A 24,434-nucleotide genomic window follows, 5' to 3' on the forward strand; every position below is an offset into this window, starting at 1 on the left:
GTTTCTTGAAGAGACTAAAATCAGCTTCGAAAACACAGCTTAGGAGCATGCTCCAAACATCTGTTACTCTTTCTGATGTACTGCGCCTTGCCATTTTAATTTATTGTGGGTGAAAAATGATGGATGGTCTGCTGTATGTATCTGACAGAAGGCCATGGTATTAAGTGCCAAATCAGTAATGAAGCACATGCCAAATCTCTGTGCTGGTGATTGCTTTCAGCTAACTGGAAGGAAAAGAGCACAGAGGAAAAGCTACTTCTTCACTTCCTCCATGCACTCTAACCTCAGCATCTGGAGGACATCAGCGTGCCACAGCGGATCGCTTGGGGCGGAGCTGAAACAAAATGCGGTTTATTTGTCAAGAATTTCATTAGACATTAAAAATACCCCTGTCTTTAAGTGAATTAGGAAAAGGAAAGATAAATCCAAATATATGCAGGGTCTTAGACTAACAAAAATCTTATGGAAAGCGCGATGGAGAAAAGAAAGCCTTACAAATTCTGAAATAATACTTTTGTATGTGCTGTGCTACATCTAGTGGTGGGTAGCGTGCATAACAGCATTTCACCTTAAACGGCAGAAGGAGAGAACTTGGGCCAGTAGAACTTCAAGTTTGCAATACAGATACAATTGACAGAAAAGGATTAAAAACAAAGAGGCTAGGGTAGTACCCCAGATTAATGTTATATACTACAGATAATAATATGAATACTTGAATCATAGCCCAGAGCACATTTCTTCATCCTCAACATAATAATGATCACAACAAAAGAAAATGGATTTAATACAGAATTTTATGTACATAACAGGTGTAAAAACATCCTTTATAATGTAAAAGAAAAATGAGGTAAACATCAGCTCTAAGTCCAAGACCCATTACGTAACATTGATATTGAACACCATCACTGCTCTGGTATCCCATGTAAAGATATATGCACTAACATAAAACCTTTCCACACCTATCGCAGTCCAAAAATTATTTTGTTTTATTAAGTAATACATAAACCTTTTCAGAAACTCCACACTTCCCAGCTCCTCAATTTTTTTGTGCTGTTTTTTAAATAAAAATGCAGCTTCTAGATGTTCTAGATATTTAGAATCCAAAACCATATGTTTGTATTTATGTACTCAACCATGTGATAATAGAGAGACTAGAAATAAATTACTTCCCTGATGGTTTGTTGCTGCACATGAAACTTCTTTCTTGTGGCTTGAGAGGATGAGGAAGCCACTGGGGCATCAGACGGTTTACTAACTAATGTGTGAAGTGTGTTTCCAATTAAAGAAGGAAACAGTAATTTGGTGTTATAGTAAAGAATCTGTAACAGCCCCCAATTGTTTCCTAGCTTCATTGTTAATGAGCAGATGTGGAGGAATAGCGGTAGATCAAACTAGGAGCTGTGACAGAATTCAATACTGACTGTGCTTGGAGTGCAGGAGAAGATGCTTGGAGTGTAACTGCTGGTGGGGGAGGGGTATGTCTGCATCTCAGCTGTTTAATACACACATAGAAGGAAACAAATTGACTGTAATATTTGTTTAACTGCGCTAACACCACAGTTCAGGAGCACCCAGCGTGCTGTGGGCTCTGTTTTAAAAGAAAACGGTAGCTCAATACACTGTTGGAAACCAACCAACCAATGGAGGTGGGAATTGCAAAGCATACGGTCAGGGAGGCTGCTGTTTCTTACACACCCTTACAAAAAACGCTGCACTTAAACTCTATGGGAACATCTAATGAGATTTTTTTTATATTTTAATGAAAAAACAGGAAATACCAGAATCGTTTAAAAGTTTCTTAGGACAATCTAAATCACAGAGCTTTTCATTATTTATTACTAAAAATCCAGTTCCAGACCCTAGGAGATAAATACTTACATATTATATAATGCAGCATAAAAGTGTTTCTACTTAGAGAGCAGCATCAGATTCTATTTAACATTATTGAATACAATATGCATTTTGTACTCCTGAGGCTGACCTTAATTCCAGTAAAGAAGGTAAAATTGAAAAATGCCTATTTTCATCAGGCTCAGAATGTGTTCTAGTTTTCATTAAACATTATAAGCATAGTTACTGTAGTAATTTAACCGAAACCAACCTTGCTAAGGCAATAAGACAAACGACTAAATAAAAAATTGTAAAAGCTGTAAAAATACATTTGATTCCATTAGTCAAACTGTTAACTTTACAATAAAATAAGTAATATAAAGGACCAAACTGTAAACACCTCAAAATACACACATTCCACTTCTCTATTAATACAGAAGCCTTATATATGACCACAATATATTTCCTACACTGTAGAGGTTGAAGATTATATATAAAGCTATACAAATGAGCTTAGTAAGGTGTCCCATCATAATAGACAACAAGATCAAAACTTCAGATTAACCAAAAAATTCAAACTGTCTGCCAGTTCCAGCTTCTATGAAGATAGTCCAGTGTATGTTATTAAAAAAAAAACATTCCACAGGTTGTTAATTCCTGAGAGTTACCATTTCACAATATGACAACAAATTCCTAAATAGTTCCTTTGATCATATTTGTCTCTGTTCTCTCCTAGCTGTCAGTATTCATGGTTCTTTAATTACATGAAATATAACCTTTTTCCACTCAGGTCTCTTTTCTAAAAATCAGCTGGACATCTTCCAGTATGCCAAGACACCTGTGAGAACTGCAGCAGCAAATATAGCCACATTCTGCCACCTCAGATTCTGGGAATAATTCCGGACACCCTCCTGGAATAAAAGATGATTCAGTAAAAATAATTACAATGGATTATTGGCTGTGGAACAGGAACACTACAAATGTAATGAAAAACTCTGTAGGTGAAATCGTAACATTAATTAAACATAAAACATCCTACAGTGAGTTTCATTAGTCCATCATATGTTCAAAAATAAATAAATAATAATAATGTTTACTTTTACTCATTAATATATAAATATAGACTACACAATTTGTAACATTAACCTGTGGGGCTTCTACCATATGTTTTAGTAAGACTCCTTTGCAGGCATTTCAATTTTAATTGTAACTGACCACAGTGTACTTCATACCCAAGACACTTTGAAGTTGGCAAAAGATTCCTTCCTTTTAATAATCACGTCTGCATTGTAAACCAATAGCATCCCCACAGTCTTAATGAGCTTCCGGACATTCTGCCATCCATATGGGCAAATAGTCTCTGTGTTGGTGTCCATGTGGGTGGGCATATAAGGAAATGCACCAATTTCTTACTTACCCATCCTCCATGCTCTCTGATCCAGCGTGAGACGTGTTCTCCAATGAAATTTAATACCCAGCCAATGATCGTTTGAATAATCTCATTGCGGTCTCTTGTGATTGCCTTTTGAGATTGGGGGAAGAATGAAAGAATTATGGCTCATGAAGCCAGGGTATTATTATGTGATTAATTCTGAGTCAACTTCACTAATATTTGCTCAAGTTCCACAACTCAACAACTCAAGTTCCACAACTGTACACAATGTTTCCTTTCCTTTATGACACTTGGATAAGGACTTTAAACATCCTCAAGCCTTTACACATACATGCAAGTTTACACATGCCAAACTTGAGCAATTCCAATAATTTATTTTCCCCTTATTCTTAGCTAGAAAATAGCTTAGTTCTCTGCATTATCCAAGATTCATTCCAAACCTGAACTGCAGTGCCTGAAAGAATACATACAGTATGTAATGTATTTAGGTGTGATGATTTTTTTTCTTTTCTACTGCAGATAAAAATGCCCATTGAAGTCATTACCTTGATTATAAGTTTGTAAGCCAAGTGAAAAAGAGCCACCACTCGTCCCCAGTTAATACCGTCTTCAAAAATCTTCCTTGCCACAGTGAAAAACAAACTCTCTGCCGAGTCAAACTCGACCCTGCTGAGAAGACTGTTAGACAGACAATATTACAGAGCACATCAGAAAAAGTCTTGATACATTTTCTTCAAAGCAAAAACATTCCATTGACTAATGGAAATACTAACTAATAAGGTTCCAGTAACCATATCAGACAGTCTGACTAGTTTAATCTGTATGAAAATGACGGACAAATAATACAAGAAGTGTAAATAAAGATTTTTATATGTCAAAACTAAAGGAAAGTTTTACAGTTAATGTTTAATTGTTCTGGCATCTCTGTGTCACTGACACGAATGATTAGAACGTTTTTATGAGTGATAATTGTCTCCTTTTACAGTCTGAATTGTGTAATTATCAAGTTATCACTTCAGAGCTTAGAAGTAAACTATTATATTATTATATGAAGTTAGAAGAGGTGCACAGAAACAGATATTACAATAGAGCCTTGATATCTAAGAATTTGACATTCGTGATTCAGTCTGGCTGACAGGGTCTTGTATGGAAGAAGGGCGGAATGGGCCGTAACCAATTTGAAGGTTGTTAACCGCAATTTGCAAATTAGTGGTGCAACAGACTAGGATCAGGAGACAAATCCAGTTAGTGAGTGGGTACCAAATGCCCACTACCCAGCATTCGCTTCTCAACATGTTTTAGCTGTAACAAACGCTCCCGGCTCTGTGTTCGTGGAATGGGAAATGACAGGATGGAGACCTTTTTATTGTCCTTTTCATTACAGTGGGGAATGCTAAATACTGAGGCAAAGTGAGAGAGAAAGTGCAGGCATCCTCTGGATAAAGAGGAGGGATTCATGTCAATTATCTTAACTGATGACTGTTAAAATAAATGTAAGATAATGTACGTTTGTTTCTTTTACTTGCTTAATGTTATTTTAATTTACTTATAGCCAATGCATTAGTACTTTTATTATCATATAAGGGAGGGTTATGTACAGTGCATTTTTTACCATATATTACATACTGTATACTGTAATACATTATGCTTTGGCATAGGGGTACACACTGTTATATGCAAATTTGTAATATTTGCAACAATTTTGGCTATTCATGATAGTTCTCTGCATCAAACCCTTAGTGAATGTTGAGGCCCTACTGTACTCCAATAAGCAAAAGGTGATTTTTAAATATAATTCTAAATTATATTATATTACAAGCTCTTATAAGGAATTAGTGTTACTCTTCAGCTAATTTGAAAGCAACAGTTTAAAATAATCCAGACACCCGAGCATTAGGGAAACACCACAAAAATAAAATGCAGACTTCTGAAGAAACTCACCTTTCCAGTTCAGCATTTCTATTCAGCTCATCAGCTATTTCAATTAAATTTCTTACAATGTCTTTCACTTGACTGTCCTGTCCTTCATTTGGTCTCCCTCCTAAATCCTCCGGAGCAATGACAAATTCTTGGTTATCCACACGAGCTGCCTCTACAACATATCTAAAAATGAAACAACAAACAAGACCAGTTAATCCAGATTCCCTTTATAATGGCAAAATGCAGTATCTCATGCATACTTCTCATCCATCACAATAGACATCAAAGTGATATGATACAATTGGATGAATTATGTTTTGAAACAACAGGGCATACGGTAGCTATGCTAGTATAGAGCATGTTGCATAGCTTTTCTTGCAGTTTCATTGTCCATATTTTATGTGCCAGGTATTTTCTGGGCTACAGATAATGCCAATCTAAGTTTCCACTTGTTACTGGTTATTTACACATTAACAATTATCTGCATTCAAATCATTAAATTGTAATCCAGTCCTGTGAAGTTGTTTATACAGTTCATCTCTTACTGATAATATATATAGCAACACTACTTACCCTCGAAAAACAACAGCTCCTTGTTCAATGATTACATCATCAACAGTATCTGAAACAATAACAAGACTCACCTTGTAGAACATTTTAGACACAAGTTTTGTGTATGCAATTTTGTTTATTGAGATTCAGACTGCACTTTACACTGTTTTTCATAATTGTTGTACCAAGGCGAAAGCTTTTTGTTTTTCATAATTGCTGTACCTGGAACTCGTGGTGTTTTTCATAATTGCTGTACCTAAGCCTGACCTACACTCTCAGAATTGTTGTAACTAGCCCTACCCGCCATATTTGCATGGATTAAAGTAGGTGTGTCTGTCAGAATGTAGTAATTAGTAAATTAAAAGTACCACGTTTATGTCAGTTAATAATTAAGGTGGAGTCACGTGTAAGAAGGTTTCAAGCAAAAAAGGTTTTGATGACTGAACATATAAGTTATGTCAAGGTATTTTTTAAAACAATATGTTCTTGGGTTACCAGTCAGGTAAACAGCTGATTTTAGCTCAAATACTATAACTAATGTAGTTGTGTTACTTGAATATCCATTTAACAGTCACACTGATAAACATAAATAAAATATCAAACTCAAATATTTCGAAATGTAGTGGTGTGAAGTGCTTTTGGGAGAACTGTAATAGTTATGCCACAATTTATAGCAGCTCTGCTCAATATTTGCTACACAACAATCCATTTGCAAAATCCAAATGACATTTCTAAATACGTTTTTTTTACCTTCACCACCAACTGCTCCGTTTTCATCTATCTCGTTACCCTGGTTGCTTCCGGTAGAATCTGCCATCGACTGCCTTTGTGAAAAAGGTAATAAATTAATAAACCCCGCAACCTTTAAGGTTGAATAAAAATGTTATTCCTGGATTGGACTTCCGAATGAGACGCCTTAAGACAGTTTGTATGTTTCAGCTGTGTACGAAGGGCATCGTGTTAAAAAGTTTTTAACTGTTTTATGTTCAAAGTTATTAAAATAATGTCTAAGTGCTAGCCGAACGATAAAATGTTGATGAAAGAGTAATTTAAAAGGAAAAGCAGAATAAATCTCAATGAAAGTGAAACAAAGCCTTCTCCAGATCGCTGATGGCACAGTAAAAACAGGTTACGGAAATGCGTCCCGCAAGTATTGCAGGAAACGTGTCTTGGTATGCGTTTCACAATCAGGTATTCCCTTGAAATATAAAGTCATAAGTTTCAAAGTTCATAGATCCACTGATGCTAACCTGACTGGATATATGTTTGTGTTTGGTAGTGAACACAATCTAGCAGTTGGAGTCTACAGTAAACATCCTAAAACAATAGACTTTTCAGGATGTTTTTACGCATTCTATTACTTAGTAACAATCCTGGAAAACAATGTTGTGAAAGCAGTACTTTTCTGTTTAAATTAAAAAATAGCGAGTGTTTGATTTCATACAAAATTGGCATTTTTGTGTTCTTGTCTGCAAATGTTACTGAACGTGTTAATGCAAATGGATGCATATACATGTGATTGTTTTAAAATATTCGGAATGTATATCCATGGCATACGAAGATAATTGCTTAATCAGAAAAGCACTTAGATGTCGAATTAATATAATCTTGGAAAAAGGCAATTCGGTTTGAATGGTGGTTAATTAAATCAGTGCTTCAATACATTTTCAAAATCCTTTATTACTGCAAAACAGTAGATGGCGCCGAAATACCAATTGTGCTTTCTTTTTTAAAATTATTAGTCTTTGAACACTTTTAATAGAATAAAGAACAATATTTCTTGAGAAGTATTTAATACACAGATCAGGTCTCTAAAATAGCTTTAGGTAAACCTGAACATCTTAGATAATCCTAACAAAAAGGACGTTTTTTTCCTGCTTTGTCGGTTGTCATACCGATTCCAATTTGGTTCTACGATACTGTTAAAAGCGCACAGATAAGGTACAGCATTTTCAGCAGATCCATTTGTATTTTTAGCGTTGTTATACTATTTTATGTTTTATTTAAATAGCGTAGACGCATTCTACAGCCTTTTATTAGGCACTGAAAACGTCTCTGAACTGTACTTATAAACGTGTATAATTTAGTGATTTTCCACACAGATGGAAAACAACACAAGAACACAGAAGGACTCATTTCATTTGATTATAACTGTCATTTACTTTTATTTTTTTAATTATTTAACAAGTCATTTTACGTGACCTGTACACTCAACATAAAACGTTATAAATTGGAAAATATCTGTTGTGGGTTATCTCTAGTGTAATTTTATACTATATATTTATACAATCCCATTATTTGATTATTAAAATCCACATATATATATATAACAAAAGGTGGTAATGATTGTAATTTAAAATAGCTGGGTTTGACTGGCTTGTCTGATGTTTTCCCGTTATAATGACATCAAAGAATTAGATGCTTTGCGAATGTTTGAGTATTTAAGTACACTAAGGGTTGGCTCAACCCACTTTGGGTTGAACAAGAAGCCTTGAGCCCCCCAAAATAAACAAGTAACCCCCAAAGCAATCCATACAGAAAGAGAATGAAGGGATGTACAGGCACTGTATGGAAATGCAGATGTTGCGATAAAAAGGGAAGCAGACATGAAAAGCTGTAGGATGCCTGCTGATTAAGTACAGAGATAGGACGCCGGACAGACCAGGGCGTTGAGGAATTGGCATCAAGAGCAGCGTGGCTGAACAAGGTTGAGCAAGGAATCTGGGGCCACTCAAACCCCAAAAGAAAAAAGTGAAGAACCAAAACAACCAATGCAGAAACTTGGAGATATGGACCTTAATAATAATAATAATAATAATAATAATAATAATAATAATAATAATAATAATAATATAATAAAGGAGAAGGCAGACATGAAAAGCTGTGGGTGCCTGCTGATTGAGTCAGGGGTAGGACCCCAGGAGATGACATCAGGAGCCACAAGGGCCCAAAGGGAGAAATCTGAGGTCGTGTTGGACACCAGGGAGCAAAGGCAGAAGAAAGAGTCCTGAATAAACTAAAGAATATGAAGGAAAGAAGTCGTTTGGCCTAAAAATGCTATGTAGCGCAGTCCATGTACTGGAAAAATGAATAATGCGTGAGGCAAACACAAGACAAGTAGCATCGTTTCTCTTTCGTTCCATTGTTTTCGCTGTTCTGCTGGTATAAAAATCCAGGCAAATGTGGAAGGCGAATGCAAAACAAGCAGCGTATTTTTCTCTTTTGTTCTGTCGTTATTTCTGCTTTCCTACTTGTTGTTTGGAGCACGGTCTACAACAAGTCTACACCTAAATGAATTAAAGAATGCAATGAATGTGAATGCAAAAGAAAAAGTGCCATTTTTTTTCTTGTTTTGTCTTGTTTTAGCGTTCCTGCTTGTTGTTTGAAGCACAGTCAAGGTATAGAATGAACAGGAAAAGAGTGCAAGAGTTTTATATACAGTATATAGCAAAAGTCAGTAATGAATGTGATTTAAAATAGTTGGGTTTGATTAGGGTTGGGTTGATATTCTGTTAAGAACTTCCATTTATTGGTTGTGCTCAATGTCTTTTAGCCCTTGTGTGTGAATGCTAGTCTTTTCAGTAGTTGCCCTAGATTGCCTGTTTGCGTTTTCATACTTAGACTTAGACAATTTTTAGTATTGTTTAGAAAAAATATATATACAGTATATCAATGAAGCAAACCAGAATCTCAACTTGCATATTTCTTTTTTTTTACCATTTTGTGGTTGGCTGGTTGAGAAACCAATGTTGTTAATGCTGATAATTAAGCTACTGTATGTTCAAGAAATGACAGAATGAGATTCTTAGATTAATTAGCTGCTAGCAAACAAAGGGTCCTCTCCTGGTCAATATGCCAATATGCAGTGAAATAAGGAAGAAAGAAATGCCCCTTACTGTGGAAACACCTATTTATTTTACATTTATAGATGTTTTTTTTAATGTAGAAACTTCAACAGAAAAAAAAATTACACGTTAGAAAATCATGTCTTCACTAGGTACATATATTTCAAAGACGAATATCTTGATTTTGTCAGTCAAAGTGATCAGAAGAGAAATGCATTTCCTGATGATACTAGTGGTCTGACAGATATTATCAAGTGTTGGTTATGCTTTGTAAGACATTATAGTTTAGATTAAAGTTGGCCTAACTTGAACTTTTTTAAGTGTTCTATAAGGGAATATGTTGGTCCCTCAAGGAGTTTGCCTGCATTACTCCATAAAATTATATTAGTCTATAGGGAGATTAGGGTTAAGAGTCTTGTGCACATGTCAAGAGCTCATTGAGTTCTTGCTAACTCAAATATTTGTTAATGATTAACAAATCATCAGATGTACCATATACCAGTTTATATGTACTGTAAGATTGTGTCTCCCTGCATAAATACTTTAAGTTCAGAAAATTTCTGCCATTGCCTTAGTGGCAAAAATGTTGTATATTTTAATTAAATAAGCTATTCTATTTTCAAATGAAGTTGAAAAGGGAGCCATGAAATGATGAAAGAGATCTGCTGAAAACAGACAAATATGTAGACTTACCGACTCGACTGAATGTGACTATTATTTAATGTTATCTTGCTTGGCAGGTTTTATTTTTAAACGCGTGACTTCAAACCCTAAAGGAAGAATTTAGGATAGACGTGTTAAGAATAATAGGGTGGTGAAACGTTACTAATAGTTTCAGGGTGTGTCTTAACTGTAGCTTTTCACCTTTTCCCACTCAGCCAGTGTTTTGCAAGGTGATACTGTTATTTCTACAACCACCCGGTTTGATTGAGAATTTCAAATCATCATGATCTAACTTTCCATGTAAAATTGTCTTGTAGCCGTGCAGTTGTGTACAGGTGCTTGTCTTATTTCTTTAGCCTCTTTTCAGAACTCTCATTGAAACATCTTTTTATGAAGATATGAATTAAATAGTTTTTAAATTAGCACAATGAGTCAAAAACCAAAGCCGATATCTTTCCTGCACACTTGCCAAGGTTTCCCTGATCTCATCCAAAGAATCAGGTGCCCTTGGTGTGAATATTCAGAATTAATTTGTCCTCAGGATCTTTATTGAAATTATTGAAACCAGAGCTGTCTGCTGTTGGAAGACGTCAGAAGGAGGAGCCTTCTTTACACATTTGACTCATCAAATGTTATCAGGAAAAGAACAGGTCTTGCCTTTGAAAAACACAAACCAGAAGTCACCACATATATAGCTTCCAGTTGTGTAGTAGGGGTTGTTTATATTCTCAATGATATTGCAAAAAAGAAAAGGTAATATGTTACCACAGTATTTATTTAAGTAGCAAAAGTAGTAGTTGTGCTACTACTACTAATAATAATAATTCCTTTCAAGTACAGTATATAGAGCTCTTTAATATAGGAAGGCGCCCATTTCAGCCACTGTAGTCCGGGCCCTGGATCACCATGGCTGGTGCATGGGAGCCCACCTTCACCGTAGGTCAGTGAGAAAAGTGAAAAAGTGTTGTATCCATTTGTTCAATAATGTATCAATAATTCTGTAAGTTTTCATATCCCAGTAAGAACCAGGAGGCTTGAAGGTTTCAAAAGAACTGTTTCAGTTCACATATGGAGATATTTTTCTTTTGTTTCATAAAACATACTGTTTGAATACATTTCCTTATGATGTACTGGTGTCCTGCAAGTGACATATGTGTCACGGCAGAAACATGCAGCTTTCTAAAGTGATATCCACCTTAAACTAACTCCCTTATCAAATGATTCAGTTCCCTTCTTTTCTCCTTTACAGGTTGGTAGACATAGACAGCATAGAATCCCTGCAGAGTAGATAGATTATTTTTTGTTCACTTGTTGTTAACGTGTTCAGCAGTGCAGCAGCAAGCACTGTGACCTCAAATTTTTTAATATACCCAGTTACTATTTGGTTAACATAAGGGATGTTTGTTAACATTTTCATACTAGAATACCCATGAATAAAGGTCTTATTAAGCCATTGAGTCTGTTAAGTGCTTTGACTTTAGGTGTTGGAAATTGGAAAATTTTAGGGTACTCCGAAATATTAATTGATAATTAAATCTTTCTACTGACTTTTTCATTCTGAACCACAATTCATATAATTGAGGGTCACACCTGCTCACACCTGAAGAAGGCTCCACAGCCGAAACATTGTTTTCTTTCTTTTTTTTTCAGCATGGAATAAACCTATTACTTGTTCCTTATGTTTCATATATGTTTTATGTTTTTACTGGAAGAGGTCTGTATTAAAAATGTTTTAAAGCACATTAATGGATTTCTGATATTTTCCCAAAAAATAATGAACGTGTTTCTTCTTTAGAAAGATAGAAGTAATCTTCATAACTGGGAAATCTAACAACATCTAATATTGATACAGTTTGCTCCTCTTAGGATATCAACCTTTGCTCTCATTTGCGTGGGAAAAAATTCAGAGAAACCTGGTACAGTACATAACTGCAGCAACCTTTTTACTACAAATCAGTCCGTTGCGAAGTTACAGTGTATTTAACTGAACACCAGTAAACCAAAGCCCCTATATGTAAAATAAATGGCACACCCTTAAAAACTAACATTTATTTATAGATTCTGTGTAGTGAGCTTGCCCAGCCATGTCAAACAAACGCAATGATAAGCTAAAAAATGTTGAGCTTTTGTGTCATTTTAGCATTACGCTTTGGGCTTGTCCCTGGTGCATTACTCTTAGTTTTATGACACAATGATTCAACTGTGATAAGAAATTTTGCAATTTCAATCTCAATCACATTGCTTGAGATTGTAACCCTGAAAGAATTTAAATCAAAGGAAGTAATGATAACCTGAAAGTTTAATAAATTAAAAGAAAGCCAGTAGATGCCCTTTTATTACACAAAGAGTAGTGGAAAACTGGATCAAGCTACACGGAATATTGAAGCAGATTACATGCAAACCTTAAAGAAAAATCTGAATGTGAATGTTTAATAACCATCTAGCAACCAAACAGCCACAACAGGTCAAATGGGCTCTCGTCATTTGTAACCTGCATGTATTCTTATATGAAAATAACCATTTGGCATATTTAAGGCTGGCCTTTAGAGGGTACCATCAGTGTTTAAATTTGCTAAGACATTTCAAAAAGCAAAGAAAAAACAGCATCTTGCACCCACTGATATACACTCATGCACACCAGGAATTTTTCAAGATATGTTACCGTTTTCCAAACCAGTAATAGGAGAAGGAGAAGTGCTCAAACTTGGCATTTCACATTTTGCTTAGCCCATCGCTGGTTCTGTCACCAGACATGTTCTAAAAGGGGAGAGATTAATGCCCATCTTTCAGATGCAGCATGGCAGATTGATGTTTCCAAAGCTGTATTTTAAGAGACTTTATCTCACTGTTGATTGCATGTCCTATAATGTTATTAAAAATCCCCTTTGGCCCTTTTTCCATACAAAGAGGGCAGTTCCGCTTAGTAACATTTCCATGTGGGCAGCTTTCTGGACACACCTTCATCTTAATCTGCAGAGTGCCATTGTTATCAGTTCTGCAGCCCTAGATCCTAGTATTATATTTACCATTTAATTTTCAGTTCTATATTTATTGCTTTTAACACTTATTGTGGTATTTTATCACCTATCATCATTTTCAGTATTTCTAATAGCAGCATTACACCACAAAAACCCAAGGAGTATGTCAAAATTCAAAACATGTATTATTACTTCAAGGCCTTTGAACAAAGGAATGAAAATAAACTAAATATACTATTACACAACAACTAGAAAGCAACATCTGCATGGAACATTTTCATGACACTCAAAAAAATACATCACGTGACCAAAACAAGGAATATTAAATTTGACTGTGAGATTATCTGTGGCATTTCAAATGATTTGCATGTATACACATGCTGTTATAAAAAGTCATTCGAGTCACGTTTAAAACATTGTTCAAAATACTTTGAATTGCTATGGTTCTTTGAAATAGATTCAAGTATTTATCATCTTCAACTTACACCTACAACCCTTCTGAGATACATCCAGCACCTTCACATAAGAATCTGGACTTCTTTCTTCACTAATCATAGTTTCTTTGTATATAAGTTCATGTATTTCTTGAATACAGGATGATACTATAGTAAAATCCATTTAAAGTAAGATCTTTTTCTCTTCACCTGTGGATAGATGCAATGATACAGCTTTTGTCATTGCATAAGTTTATTCCATCTCTTGTAAAACCTTTCAGGGCTTGTAATAAATCCAGCCACCACCCCCTACACCCGCTGTTTTGTTTTAAACGTGTGCCTAGTTCGCAAAAAAAACCCATCAAAGATTGCAAATATTGTTTACTACCAGATAAATCTGATCTTCATCACACTTTATTTGCTTGTATAAAATGAATGTCAAGTGTTGCCACTTTCATTTTGACAGCTTCATCAGGGCAGAGATGTATTTGCAGCCTCGATCTGCATCTTCCAAATATCTTCTCTGTGCACAGTTCAGAGAAACAGAGAGTTCTCAGGCTTTCTTTCAAAAACCCGTATAATTCATCAGGGACATGTTACGTCTCAGCAACTAGCCATTCACCATTTTTCTGCAGTTATCCATTTTCTAAGTGAATTGTTTTCATTAAGCTGTTTACTAGAGAAAGCATCTTTGGTTGTTTGATTCCAATGCCTGTGGTGCGGACAGAACCGTTCCCACTGCTGTTCCACATTGTCCAGGATTGTTATCAGACCCCCAAAGACCACAGCCCATCCAGCTGGCATTCATTTAAGGCGATGTCTATTGTTCAACTGTGAGAAAATGGCTTCTAAATTAAAAATGCTCACTTATTTTGGGGGGTATATTCTTCATGATTCTGTTGGCCACTGTTTCCTTTAAGGAAAACGTATTATGAACTTGAGAAAGTGTGATGATGTGTGACTGCAATTTGGTAACTCTGGTTTAATTTAGAAAAAGATTTCAGGGTGAATACTGAAGCTAAAATAATGAATAGAAGAAAAACTTAATCCTACAGCTATTCAGTGTATTTCGTAGCACATAATTCACTTCTTTTGTTAGTTACCTTTTTTGACCCTCTACAAATTCCAGATTTTCACTGATCTCACTCAGGAAGCGTTACTCAAAAAGAAGCATGGAGCAATAACATTCACAAAAGATATTTTGTCTGATTTTATGTATGTTGGAAATGTTTGTTGCTGGGTGCCCCAGAAACAAAGACAAGCCCACTTTCGTGGGAATTTAAACATTTTCTCAGCCTTGTTATTCTTAAATGTTATTCTTAAAATCTTTTTTTTTACATACAGGAAACAATTGAAGGATATGAAATTTGAAATCCATCAGTCAGAGTACTGAATGAGTCTGAGGACTTTCCAAAACGATAAAGCAATATGAGCAATGATATATGTGTGTTATTGGACACATGTTATGCAGAAAAACATCTCAGGTAAATATAAACTGTTGCAAACATTTAGGTCCTGATTTGAGGGAAGTGTAGAGTACACACAAAGAAATTATATTTCAAAAAAGGTATAAAACAATCAACACCTTTAATTAAAAGATTAGACTGTTCCTTCTAAATGTGGCAGCAGTATTGTAGGTGGCTCACAGAATACAAATGCTCATAAGATAATTGATTCCAAGTATTTAGACAGTTAATCTTCTATTATCTGTAAATAAATCAAGTCAGGTGCAACAATTATATAACTGAATTGTTAAATGTTTCCTGTTACAATCAATCGAGCAAGCCTTTAAATTTCCCTTACAAACATAAGCAATATTTTTGTGTTAAAATATAAAAATCGAATTTCAAGTACTCTCACATTAATTAATTTTGTGGATTAAAATGGATCACTTATTTTTCTTAGGAGGCCTTTGGCCTTTACAAGTCATGAGGCCCTAGTAAACCCTATATGTGAACTGGCTTCAACACTCTGTTCTCCTCCTCACTGAGAGCTGGTGTGTGGGGAGGGTACTGGCACACTATGGTGGCCATCGCATCATCCAGGTGGGGCTGCACATGCATATTACATGGTACCATATATGATAATGAACAAATGTGAACAATCGTCATGGTATGAAAGACTTGATACCTAAACAAACTGTGTAAATCCAACATTAATATAAAAATTTGAATAATTCAGCAGAAAAAAGGAAACCAGAGATTTGGAAGAGATAAGGAAAGGAAAAAGAGAAAAGAAATAACAAAAAATTCTGTTTCTGGTGTTGTCTAGTCATTGAGTAGCTGTATGAGGTAGGTGATATTGTAAAATGTGTTAATGAAAGGTTGTACTCTCATCACATGGTATTGGTTTCAGTCAGGATGAGGCATTATCATAACACCACATTTCCAAAGAGACTTCATGAAAGCTATTACAATTCCACAAAGAAAAAACCTATCAAGATGGTTTAGGTCATACCTTAAACTGAATGCTAAGAGCAACAGTTTAATGATATTCTGTTGTGGAAAACGGTTTTAGATCACACCCAAAGAATCAAAGAGCATTTCTAAGTAATGTTTGTTTTACTGAATTTTACAAAGCATTATGATTATGTAGGCTTTGAGCTATGTAGTTTTAAATATGAGAGGTTTCTTTTAAACATACAACATTTGAAAGAAAGTAAACTAAGGATGGATGTATGCTTGTATGTTTTATGATTAGATAAGAAGGTTCAAACTGCTACCTGGTGGTTTTTGAGAAACAGTTTGGCCAGGACCATAGAAGCTCTACCAATCTGGGTGTTCCTACACTGACTTTGCTTTTTTATATTAGACAAAAACATGGGAAACAAGCTATTACCTGAAAATCTTTTGAAATAATAAACTAGGAAGTGAATTGGTTTATCAATTATGTTAGTTTGTATTGGTTAAAATGTGTCTGTGACTGTGTTTCAGATGAATTGGGTAGAAATAGTGGTCTCTGGATCCTTTCACAACAGACACACACTGATACAGCATTGCAGCTCCTGAATAAATTAGTGGAAATCCATGTTAAAGGATTTCTGTGATGTTATTTTTCATAGTCCATAAATTGGTACATTACAATGACAAATGTGTCTTCTAATCTTTCCATATATTCCCTCTGTGGAGAGGAAAATATCATTTTCAGTTGAAGTTGAGCAGCAGGAGAACATCATCCACATTCTTTTTGTTTAATTACCTCTTCGACTGAGCATTTGAAAATTGTTTCGTTTCATTGTTAAGTTTCCTCGAGAAGATATTTACAAGTAAATAAGGGCAGGTTAAAAGCTTCTTAAGAGGACACAAGTTCATTCTTTTTTGAAGAGGCATCAACTGGGTCTCTTACTTTATCTGTCTGTTGTGGCCTTTGTATCCTCCATGTCTTCATGCTCCCTGGAGAGGGAACGAACTCTCCACAAGACCTCAGCACATTTCCAGAGCAGGGTCCTGCCCCCCTGAAGGCCTTTTTGTGTCTTGACAGGAAAGGAAAGGGTCAAGAAAAGGAAACCGAGAACTTTACTCATTTATAGTTAAACAAGGGCTTAAAATCAGTTTTATTGGGCATTTGACTACAAAAGCAGCTATGAATAGATCAGTCTGACTTTGTTCTCTTTTTTTCTAGACTACTGCATGTAACCTCCACCTTTGTTATCCAAATCTATTATACATAGGAGATAAACATTCACTCTGTTTGTGAGGTAATTTAAAAAATAAACCAAAAGATATACAAAAGGCCAACTTGTGCTAGCTTTGAGCACACACAGTTACAGGTACACACACGTTCTGTGCTGTAATCTGCATTGTACAGGAATATGCTTGACTAACATAAATCTGTTTAGGGGTTTTATTACAAAAAAGAGGGTTTTTAATGGATGGTTTTGGCCCAATTTGTGTACTATAATGTAACTAGATTTTTTTTAAATGTGCTACATTAAAATCTTCCCAATTAAAATAAACTTGCATGGTATCGTACAGTTTTACTGTATTTTGACTTAGACATTTAGAAATGTAACTAGAGTATTCATGAAATTGCTCAGTGCTGTAAATATTTTTATTACATTGTACATTTATGACTCGTGTCCTGTCCAGGGTGTAGTTCCATCTTTCACCCTATGCTTTCAGGATAGACTCCAACTTATTAGATCCAGGAATAAACAGCTTTTTCATAATGAGAGGATGGATGTCCTTATTCGTCCAGAGTTCTTCTAAATCTATTGAACACCCACTCACCAAAGTGTAAAATTATAGTCAATATGAATTAACTAATATAAACTGTATATTGTTGTTTTTTATTAACCTTTGCATAGATTGGTACATTATTTTTTATCCCTCAGCCATAAACATAACATCACATTGAAAACAGAAATTCCAACACTGGATGTGTTCAATTTTCATAAATGCAAAAGTAGAGTCCCCTGTTGAGGGCAAGGATTGTAGAAATCTGCATGATTCTGTAGGCCATAAGTCAATATGGTTTAAATGTTTATATGCAAATACGTTCTGTTTACAATACTAAAGATGAAACGCTATTATAAGAAAACTTGGTTATGTGTCCCTTCCAGAAACAGTCACTGAGTATGTTAAACAACAATCCCACGCCACCAGTTCAGACTACAGATGTTTTTTATTCACTGTAAAACTAATTAGTCATTTATATATAGCATCCCTATCTTCCCATGCAGCAGAAAGACTGCAAAAAACAACCACCAGTGCAAAGGTCAAGGCTGTTAGACATAGTGCTGATAGTTAATGGTCACACTATTGGATATATCAGGAATGAGGCAGATCTTCGTGTAGGTGTCTCACTTGCCCATTCAGAAGGTTGCATGTCATCAGAAAAGAAATGAATTGTTTTCATGTCTGATTGTAGTGGCAAGGCACAAAGGTGATCTTTTCCCCCAGCTTCCATCTTTGTTGATCTTTCTCTGGATTTTTGTTCTTTTTTCTCTGGCCTTTTACAACTTTATAAATCCATTCAAACATTCCCCAGAGCCCAGGCCCAATGAGGTGTCGTTTACTACCACAGGAAACTATACATGCAAATGGAATTCATATGGGACTAGTGCTGTAAATTAAATTGGCAATTCTCAGAGTCAGGTTTCTTGATGGGAAATAGTGTCTGAAGCAACCCCCCATTTCTTTGCCAGGAACTTCCCACGATGCTGTTTATCAGTTCTTCAGTTGATTCAGAGGAGTCGTCATGGCATGAGCTGACAAATTTTATTTAGACAAGTCAAGCAGAGTATTGCATGCAAATCTCTCAGGGAGGTTAGCTTACTGAAATGGTCTTTTGCTCTTTAAAAAAAAATTAAAAATCAAATAGACTTCAAGGCTCTGTCTCAATCAGCCGTCTGCTGTGCAGACTGAAAGAAAGACTTGTGGTTGGATTCAGTACTGGAAGAGATAGCTGGGTTTTCCAAATTTCTGCAAAAGAGGTAATAAAGGCAGCTCTGCAAAGGTTTGTTAAGGGGGCACAAAGATCAAACATGACTGCATTGATTACTTTTTAATCCTTTATTTAACCAGATATGTTACCTTAGAAAACACTTTAATTTATCATGGCAACCTGGGAAGCACTAATTTATAAGCAAGGCATTTACTAAAATAGCTTGAGTGAAATAATTTGCTCAAGGTTGCAATGCCATCATCAGCCATCCACTCCAAAGTCCTGACCACTGAACTACTACTACAACTACAACTACTACTACACTGCTGCTCTCACCTGCACTATGCTATTGCATTAAGTCCATCTTAGGGTAACCACCAGTAATGTTGGTACCTATTGAATTTGTACAGCTTGGAGTACAAGAACAGCTGGGTAGAACACCCTGCTCAAGGATGACAGCAGTTTATGGTCTGCAGATTTGAACCCATAATTTCCCAGCTGTGAGTCCAGTGTCCTAACCACCACTCTTCCCCATTTCTCAGTGCGAGCACTGAAGAGTGAAGCTGCATCTGCAGGGATGGGTCTCTTCTGGTTGTTACAGTCAACTGCCCTCCTGGTAGTCATGTCTGAAGACAAATCACAGGCCTTGAGAACAAGTCATCAAGATAAAATAGCTTTCTTTCAACATTAATGCCACTGCAGTGTGCCCAGGATGTCACTCACCAAGAGGAGACCAATGGTGGCTCTGTGGCTAAGGATTTGCGCCTGTGGCTGGAAACCTGCTGGTTAATATCCCGCAGCTGGCAGAGGGATCTTACTCTGTTGGGCCCCTTAACCCCAGCTGCTCCAGGGGTGCTATATACAGTAAATGGCTGACCCTGCGCTCTGACCCCAAGCCTCTCTCCCTGTTTGTGTGTCGCATGGTGAGCAAGTTGGGCTATGCAAAAAGACAAATTCCTAATACAAGAAATTGTATATGGCCAATAAAGTGATTTTATCTTAGATTCCATTTCTTTAGATGTGCCGTAAGTCACCAGTGAAGAAAATTATTAGTCAAAGGAAAGAAGAGAAAATGCTGCTCTGAGGAGGAATTGTAGAAGTTTCTTCAGAAGCAGGGAGGGTCATGAGCAATGGAGACCAACATACTAGCCAACCTTTTATAAGAAATTCCTTTCTATAGGAAGAATGGGTTGTGGATTGTGTTTTTATGGTTGTTGGCAGGTGGTTTCTGGTGATAGAGGTTAGCTGATGTACTGTACACGTGGAAAGGCAGTAGGAGGTTGTTTGAGAAGGCTGTTGAGCAGGGTGTGGCTTGGCAGGTGGTGTTGTCAGTCCTTGTTGAGAATGGAGGGGGAGGTGATTAGTGACCCTGGCAAAACAAATTTGGTTATTTCCATCAGCTGATAATATGGTAAAGCCATGAGGAGTAGGGAGAATGGAGACTGAGGCTTCACAGCTCCTGCCAAAATTAAGACAGGTGGCTGGTACGAGCACTGAATCTGAGTAACACATAATTGTTTCAAAGCTAAATGCATGATTCAAAATAAATCATCCAGCCAGGTACAGTAAATGCAAATTCTTCTTCTTACCACCTAGCTTACAGAAAACCATTATTCTGTTATCTACTGAGGTTCTGCACATATCTATTTATGCTTGAAAACTAAACATTTCACAGATGAGCTGCTTTCATCTGTCTTTTACTCAGAATTGAATTAACTGGTTCCCTCATATAAAACAAAGCAGCCAGTCATGTCGTCAACAAAATGGGATCTTGACCTCCCATGACCTTGTTAATTACTGTTTTCTTATTGCATATCTCTTCTCTTTAAATTGTTAAACATGTAATTACTATTAAAACTGTTTTCCAGTAACATGAAAAAAAATAGAATGATTAGATTGATTTTTTGAATTCATTTATTCATTGATATAGATAATATGATATATTATTTGATATAGGTTAAATTGGGAATTGCTCAAGAAATCATAATTCAGACAGCACTAACTTGTAAATAAAATTCAATATTGGCCTGAATCTTAATTACAAATTCCAATAGAACATTATAAAGGATGTTGCACAGGATGAGAAAAGTTATCCGGCCTTTATATAGTCAGTGTAATCATTTTTAGTGCTATAATTAAATCAGTATTACCAGACATAAAAACAAGTGATTTGCTCAGAGTTTATATATTTTGTGTTATCATCAAGTGCTATTTTTACTCATTCTCATAGTCTCTATGGAGAGTCTATCATTGAATTTTAAACTTATCACAGCACACTGTGTATGCGTCGGTTCTAAAGTCTGTCCTCACTTGCACATGAAAACAAATTCTCAAAGGTTTTAACCTTTTACTGACTAGGATTGTTTATCAGGCCCAGGAGACTTGGCATTGAAGAGAATTTGCTGTAAACAAAGTTTTTTTTCAAGAAGCAGCTCAGAGTGTAACTCAGATTAGAAGCACAAGTTTGAACCCAACCATGAGCAGCAAATTCCAAATGCAGTATTGGATGGTTCTTTCCATGGAGAGGTTAAAAGTATTCCCTGGCAAACGGAAAACCACCATCAATTTATGCACACGGTACTTGACATTGATAGCCAAGCCAAAGATTTGATGTAATGTGGACTCCAGTATTTTCAACTGCTGAGTTTTTGGAGTAAGAATAATAAAACTGTTGCAGAGTTAAATGTATAAATACAACTTCTTGTAGACAATGCAGACAAATGTTTGCGTGTAACTTTTAATGGCAGTCAATTCTCCACTTTTTTGAACATATAAATGGTACAAGATTTGTACTGCATTTGTACAGTAGGTAAAACATTTTTGGTATGTACACCAACCACTTCCAGAAATTGTGCCAACCTTGTTTTTCAACTTCTGTGTTGTAGCAGCAAACATTTTTTTTCTGTAATGCCTCTAATTCTGTCATGTGAAAGGAGCACACATACAGTACCTTTTTTAGGTGTCATTTTTCACGACGGGGTCCTTGAAGTTAAAAAAAAAACATGGGAATTCAGCTTTACAGCAGAGTGGAAAAAGCTCCTCACATTTACAGTTCAGAGTGGAACTAGCCTCACACTTTTTAGAGCAGCTCTGTGAATATGATAAAAGTAAGTGAATAATCTGTCCTTTCTTGGAATCCTAGTGCATATATTTTTTTAATTAATTGAAGCTAAAAGTCCTGCAACTGTTTTAACAGGACAGGAAGTAGAGACCAAAAAATAGAGAGTTTTTATTTCAACAGTGGTTCATTCAGGTTAGTGCAAACACCCATATCCACACTTGCTTCAATTTATCAGCCAGAATACTCAAATTTTAGACCGGGAAGCCATATCCAACCATTGAAAGATACTAAATGCCTTGTTTGAGAGAGCACTGTGGTATTTGCATAGTAAATGTATGGCTTCTGTTTCTTTATCAACTATAGTGTGTTACCTTGGTTAGCTGTATTTTTATGCTCACTAGTCTGCTTGATTGTGGTATTATTAGATAATATTTGCTTTCAATTAAAGGTCAGTAATCAAAGATAATTTTAGGGAGGATCTACAAAAGTTGTTGACAAAACGTTTATCCTTTTTTGTTTTATGCTAAAGGATTCTGTAATCCAAAGTAATACATTCATTTTACTTTTTGAATAAACCAAACTTCTTTAACAATAATCATTCTTCTTTTCGAGAAGATTGGTTGTCCTAGTGCTTTCACAGGTTTTGCATCAGATGTTAACCCAGTCTTTTAAGAAAAAGAAACTTGATTATTAAATAGGTTTATTCCAGGCTGAAAAGAGAAGAAAGGAAACAGTTTCATTTGCCTCATATTGACCATATTAAATATGAAAAAATAAACTTCAACCCATCTGCAGTCCCAGATTACAGGTTTCATGGCCAGTTTTCTGGCAGAACAAGACTTCTTTGAGCAAAATCTTTACAGTAATTACTGGATTGGGATTTTGCAACTGGAGTGAGGCTTTAAAGTTGTATTTTAATCCAATGTTTAATTGTTTTCTTATTAAACATTAATTAAGGGATACAATATATTAATAAAGGGTGTTATGATAAGTAAAACTTTTGTTATATCTGGGAAAAAAAATCCCAATCTTTTTGGGAGTTCCATTCCTGTACAGGGCTGTGTTATTTCAGGAGTTCTTTTATAGAAGCTATTTCAAATTTAAGGATCGTTTTGGCAAGCAAATTCCACTTGTAAAAGTGAAGTTCCTTGAAAACTTTTGATTTTTCAATTGGCATTGCAGAAATTCTATGTTCCAGAGAATTACGACTACTACTTATTGTATCTACCGACAATATAAACAGCAGCCTTGACTTAAATTTATTCATTACATAAATATCTCCAATGTGAAAGATTAAAAAACACCAAGTTCCAAATCATATTAGTAGATCTACTGTGCTTACAGGTCTTTGCATATGTAAAGACATTGCAGCCATTTGTTTGTTTATGAAAATCAGTTGTCTTTTACCCATTCACATGCAGTATCTGCTGTTTCTGATGTGTTTTAACCTTGAGAAAGAAGAGCTCATACAATCCAACCCACCTACAGTACGCTCTCTGCTACCAATGATATCACAGTGCTCAGGAACACCTTCAAGTCTTTGAGGATCTCAAGGCGCCTGCCCTAAAGTTAGGTAAGATATACATTTCCATTGCCTTAGAAAAGAAGAGAAGAGATCGTACATACTAAGTTTCATAGTGAGGTTTGCGTTTCAGAAAACTGTTCGTAAATATCATTAAATGAAAATACCTTCCGGTTTCATACCAGAATTAATACTGCAAGGTACAGGACTAATGTGCTCCGTACATGCGCTACAACACTACACTCGTGCGATTTCATGTGCTCACCCATCTCGGTTTTAAATGATTCCTGTTTTTCAGGGATTTCCTTTAAAAAAAACATAGGATTTGGTCAGTTCTCTGCAATTCGATTGTTCGTTTTCAAAAACTTGTTCACTTTAGATTGGAAATTTATTCTACGATCCATCTATCCATATATGTATTTAATATTTGACTCCTAGAATAAATTACAGTACTCCACATACCTCTGATACATCAAGTTTTTAAAAACCTCATGTCAGAAGCATGGAAATCATTTATAAGTTACGTTAGGGGTGACCATTTTTTTCTACGCAAATACTTTATATAATCTTCTTTACCAGTCGAAAAAGAGACCAGGAAAAGCAAATATTTTTGTTTGCAAATATCTAGTTAAGTAGGGAAACACAAATCAACCCCGATTATTCAAAGAGGACATTACAGCAGGCTCTGATGTTAGGATGGTGTGATTAATGTGTTTCACTTAATTGTTTCTGGACAGCTACAGTAAGTAGATGAGAACAAATATCAGTCGGACCTATGAGGTTCTGTTGCGCTGTTTTCCCCTGTGCTGTTCAGTTCTGTATAATCACCTAGTGTACATTTTTTATAAACA

General features: G+C 35.7%; 2 protein-coding genes across 2 annotated transcripts in view; one reads left to right on the forward strand and one right to left on the reverse strand.

Annotated features, from left to right (window-relative positions):
- Positions 1-1,813: 1,813 nt before the first annotated feature.
- zgc:153993 (Bcl-2_like domain-containing protein) lies at positions 1,814-6,824 on the reverse strand. Its single transcript, XM_006642654.3, has 6 exons — positions 6,446-6,824; positions 5,717-5,765; positions 5,165-5,326; positions 3,769-3,901; positions 3,248-3,352; positions 1,814-2,741 (listed from the first exon to the last, which is right to left on the reverse strand). Exons 1-6 carry the CDS (start codon positions 6,510-6,512, stop codon positions 2,637-2,639), a joined length of 621 nt encoding a protein of 206 aa, XP_006642717.1. The 5' UTR covers positions 6,513-6,824; the 3' UTR covers positions 1,814-2,636.
- Positions 6,825-23,545: 16,721 nt separating this feature from the next.
- ano1a (anoctamin 1, calcium activated chloride channel a) overlaps positions 23,546-24,434 on the forward strand; it is a 47,948-nt gene continuing 47,059 nt past the window's right edge. The window contains exon 1 of the mRNA XM_069181605.1: positions 23,546-23,634. The gene's annotated coding sequence lies outside the window, so the exon portion shown is untranslated. The remainder of the gene's footprint in view (positions 23,635-24,434) is intronic.

The sequence above is a fragment of the Lepisosteus oculatus genome, chromosome 21 (genome assembly GCF_040954835.1).
Source record: "Lepisosteus oculatus isolate fLepOcu1 chromosome 21, fLepOcu1.hap2, whole genome shotgun sequence".
NCBI lineage: Eukaryota > Metazoa > Chordata > Actinopteri > Semionotiformes > Lepisosteidae > Lepisosteus > Lepisosteus oculatus.

Excerpts from the sequence above, each read along its gene's own strand:
- zgc:153993 (XM_006642654.3), bottom strand. The coding sequence starts at position 6,512 with ATGGCAGATTCTACCGGAAGCAACCAGGGTAACGAGATAGATGAAAAC. Across the intron at positions 5,327-5,716 it reads GGAGCTGTTGTTTTTCGAGG|ATATGTTGTAGAGGCAGCTC; the intron begins GTAAGTAGTGTT and ends TTTCATTTTTAG. Across the intron at positions 3,353-3,768 it reads CTTACAAACTTATAATCAAG|GCAATCACAAGAGACCGCAA; the intron begins GTAATGACTTCA and ends CAATCTCAAAAG.